The sequence below is a fragment of the Halyomorpha halys genome, unplaced genomic scaffold, assembly GCF_000696795.3.
Source record: "Halyomorpha halys isolate HHAL.00 unplaced genomic scaffold, Hhal_1.1 Scaffold106.1, whole genome shotgun sequence".
NCBI lineage: Eukaryota > Metazoa > Arthropoda > Insecta > Hemiptera > Pentatomidae > Halyomorpha > Halyomorpha halys.
Genome location: NW_027111449.1, coordinates 890,318 through 892,833, shown reverse-complemented (window position 1 = coordinate 892,833; position 2,516 = coordinate 890,318). Strand labels below are relative to the sequence as shown.

General features: G+C 28.0%; 1 protein-coding gene across 1 annotated transcript in view; it reads right to left on the bottom strand.

Annotated features, from left to right (window-relative positions):
* Positions 1-2,516, bottom strand: part of l(3)04053 (lethal (3) 04053) — an 11,797-nt gene that overhangs the window by 1,852 nt on the left and 7,429 nt on the right. Inside the window, exons 4-6 of the mRNA XM_014415724.3 lie at positions 2,134-2,207; positions 963-1,065; positions 5-67 (exon numbers count right to left, since the gene is read on the bottom strand). Of these exons, the coding sequence (XP_014271210.1) occupies positions 5-67; positions 963-1,065; positions 2,134-2,207 (240 nt within the window). The remainder of the gene's footprint in view (positions 1-4; positions 68-962; positions 1,066-2,133; positions 2,208-2,516) is intronic.

The following is a 2,516-nucleotide window of genomic DNA, read 5'->3' as shown; positions in this document are numbered from 1 at the left end:
ATACCCTAAGGGCGTTGTTTTCTACTTTTAATTTACTAGCTCTGTTTTCTGCTTCATCAGCTCTTTTCTGAAACAGTAAGCAACGATTACAAAGAACTCACATACTAACACGCTCTTTGAATAGTAAACTGTTAAATAAAAATGAATTTATAAGCCAGAAATCAAAATGTCTACATTCTAGAACAGTGTTTCCCAAACTTTTGATATCTTTTGTATCTCTCTTATAATTTCACCTAGTAAAAAAGTAGATATGAAGTTAGAAAAGACAAAATGCGACAAAGTTTTTATGAAGTCATAAAATCCCTTGTTGCACAGAGCGGAGCCAAAACCCATGAAGAGTGTAGTCCCACCCAACTTCAAATACTCCAGGGGTTACATGTACTAAACTTTGGAAAACACTGTTCTTTACAATCACATAACAGTATAACATGTGAGATTCCTACTTCTCTAGTTATTACATGACTTAGATTGCAAATATTCAATTTAAAAATGCATGGGGATAGGAAATGACAGACCATTTGTATTAAATAAAAGTTTTAAATTAAGACTTTAGTTAATTTTTAATTAAGAATAAATAAAACAAAAAAAAATTGATTTTAGAATCCATAATTAATCACTTCCTTTAAATAAATGCATAAGATAAATATTTTTATGAGAGAAGCATGAAACTGTTGATATAAACAAAACTGTTATTAGTACCATAATGATAGTTCAATAAAACAGCCACAATTGAATGATGATAGAAAAAAAAAATTATCTTTGAGGGATAGGAATTAATAAAAATGACAACATATTTAAGGTCATCGTAAAATTGTAAATAAATCTGCTCTGTACTATAAGAAAAAAATTAACTCAAATAAACAACTGAATGAACCAGAATGAGTTAATTAGGAAAAAAATAATGAAAACTTTAGAATTAGAACAGTAGTTGATGATGTGCAAAAACAAAACAATAGGCATACCCTACTTCTCCTCAAATTGTCTTCCAACTGTTCGATCAAATTTTCCAAACCAGAACGGTCTCTTTCCTTCAATAAACTCAACTCAGTTTCCAATGTTTCAGATCTAAAAAAATACAAGTAATTAGACATTTTTCATAACAATAATTGAAAGTATTTTATTAATATAACTTTTTCATAACTCGTCAATGAGTGAATATTACCTATTTGCTAAAAGTGTAATAGTAATCATTCAGATGCACAAATAAAAACTCTACAATTTTTAAAAATATATAGAAAATTCTTGTTTTTAATTTAAATTCTATACATCACTTGCCTTCATACAAATAAACTTTCAGAGTGCTTTCTGTCTATCTACATAAATAAAATCGTAAACCATTACAATTACAAGGAATGTCTAATGCTGTCTTTCCAAGTGACAGTTTCGACTGGTAAAGAGATGGACTCATACCTCAGACAGATCCTCCATAATTCTCTTCCACAGTTTTTCCTAAACTTTCAACCCTACATTACATTAGCTGTCTCATTTCCTGACAAACCCATGTGGCTTGATATCCCTTGAAACTTGTATCTAAAGCATACAACATTACAGATAATTTCTAAGGTCGTAATTTCATATGTACTGATCGTTTAATAATTTACTTCATGGTGTTTACCAATTTAAGTGATTGAAATTTCTGACCAATTCTAGACTTTTTCTTGAAAATTCCAAATATCTACAATTTTTTTTACCCATCTTATACAGAGAGTTTAGAAGAATCTAAAAGTTGGATTCCCTGACTTTTCCTTGCCTTAAATAAAATTCTTACCATATTCCGAATATAGAATTATAAAAAATCTAGTCGCACAATGTTTAAAAATATTTATTAATAGATTGTTATTGTTATTTATTAATTAATTATTAGATTTACTATTATGAAGGCTAGTTACAAAATTATCTGCTGAAATGATTACTTAAATCTTAAAAAATAATAACGGTAATTTGAAATTTTGTACATATTCTTTATAAAAAGCAATAAGCCAAGTTTTCATATTATGGGACCGGCACAGAAATAAAAGTCGACCCCCAAGGCCAAATTTGAACCAGTGCCACTGCTGTCACAAGCCAGTTAAAGTTGACAATTAAATTAATTAATTAATTTTTAACAAACCTAGAAGGTTTCATAAAATTTACCTCACTATTTGATCACTCAGTTGTCTTCTTAAGACATCCAATTCTCTCCTCAGCCTTTCATTTTCGATTTGTAACTGAAAATTAGAAAAAAAAAGAAGGTAAAATTGTAGCTTCTAACTGAAAATTAATAATGGTGAATTCTCCATTTATATTTTTAATGAGTTTTAATCAACATATATAAATAAAAATAAAGTGTTTACACAAATATTTAACTTTGTAGTCACAATAACGCAGCACAGAGCACTACTGCTAGTGTATGATTGTAATTTTGAGCCTTTTTTTATTATATGTATAATCAATGAATTTAATTATGTTTGAGGAACTATTATTAGCTAAAATCTGTTTATCATGTTATTACCATCATATATATATATGATTATATA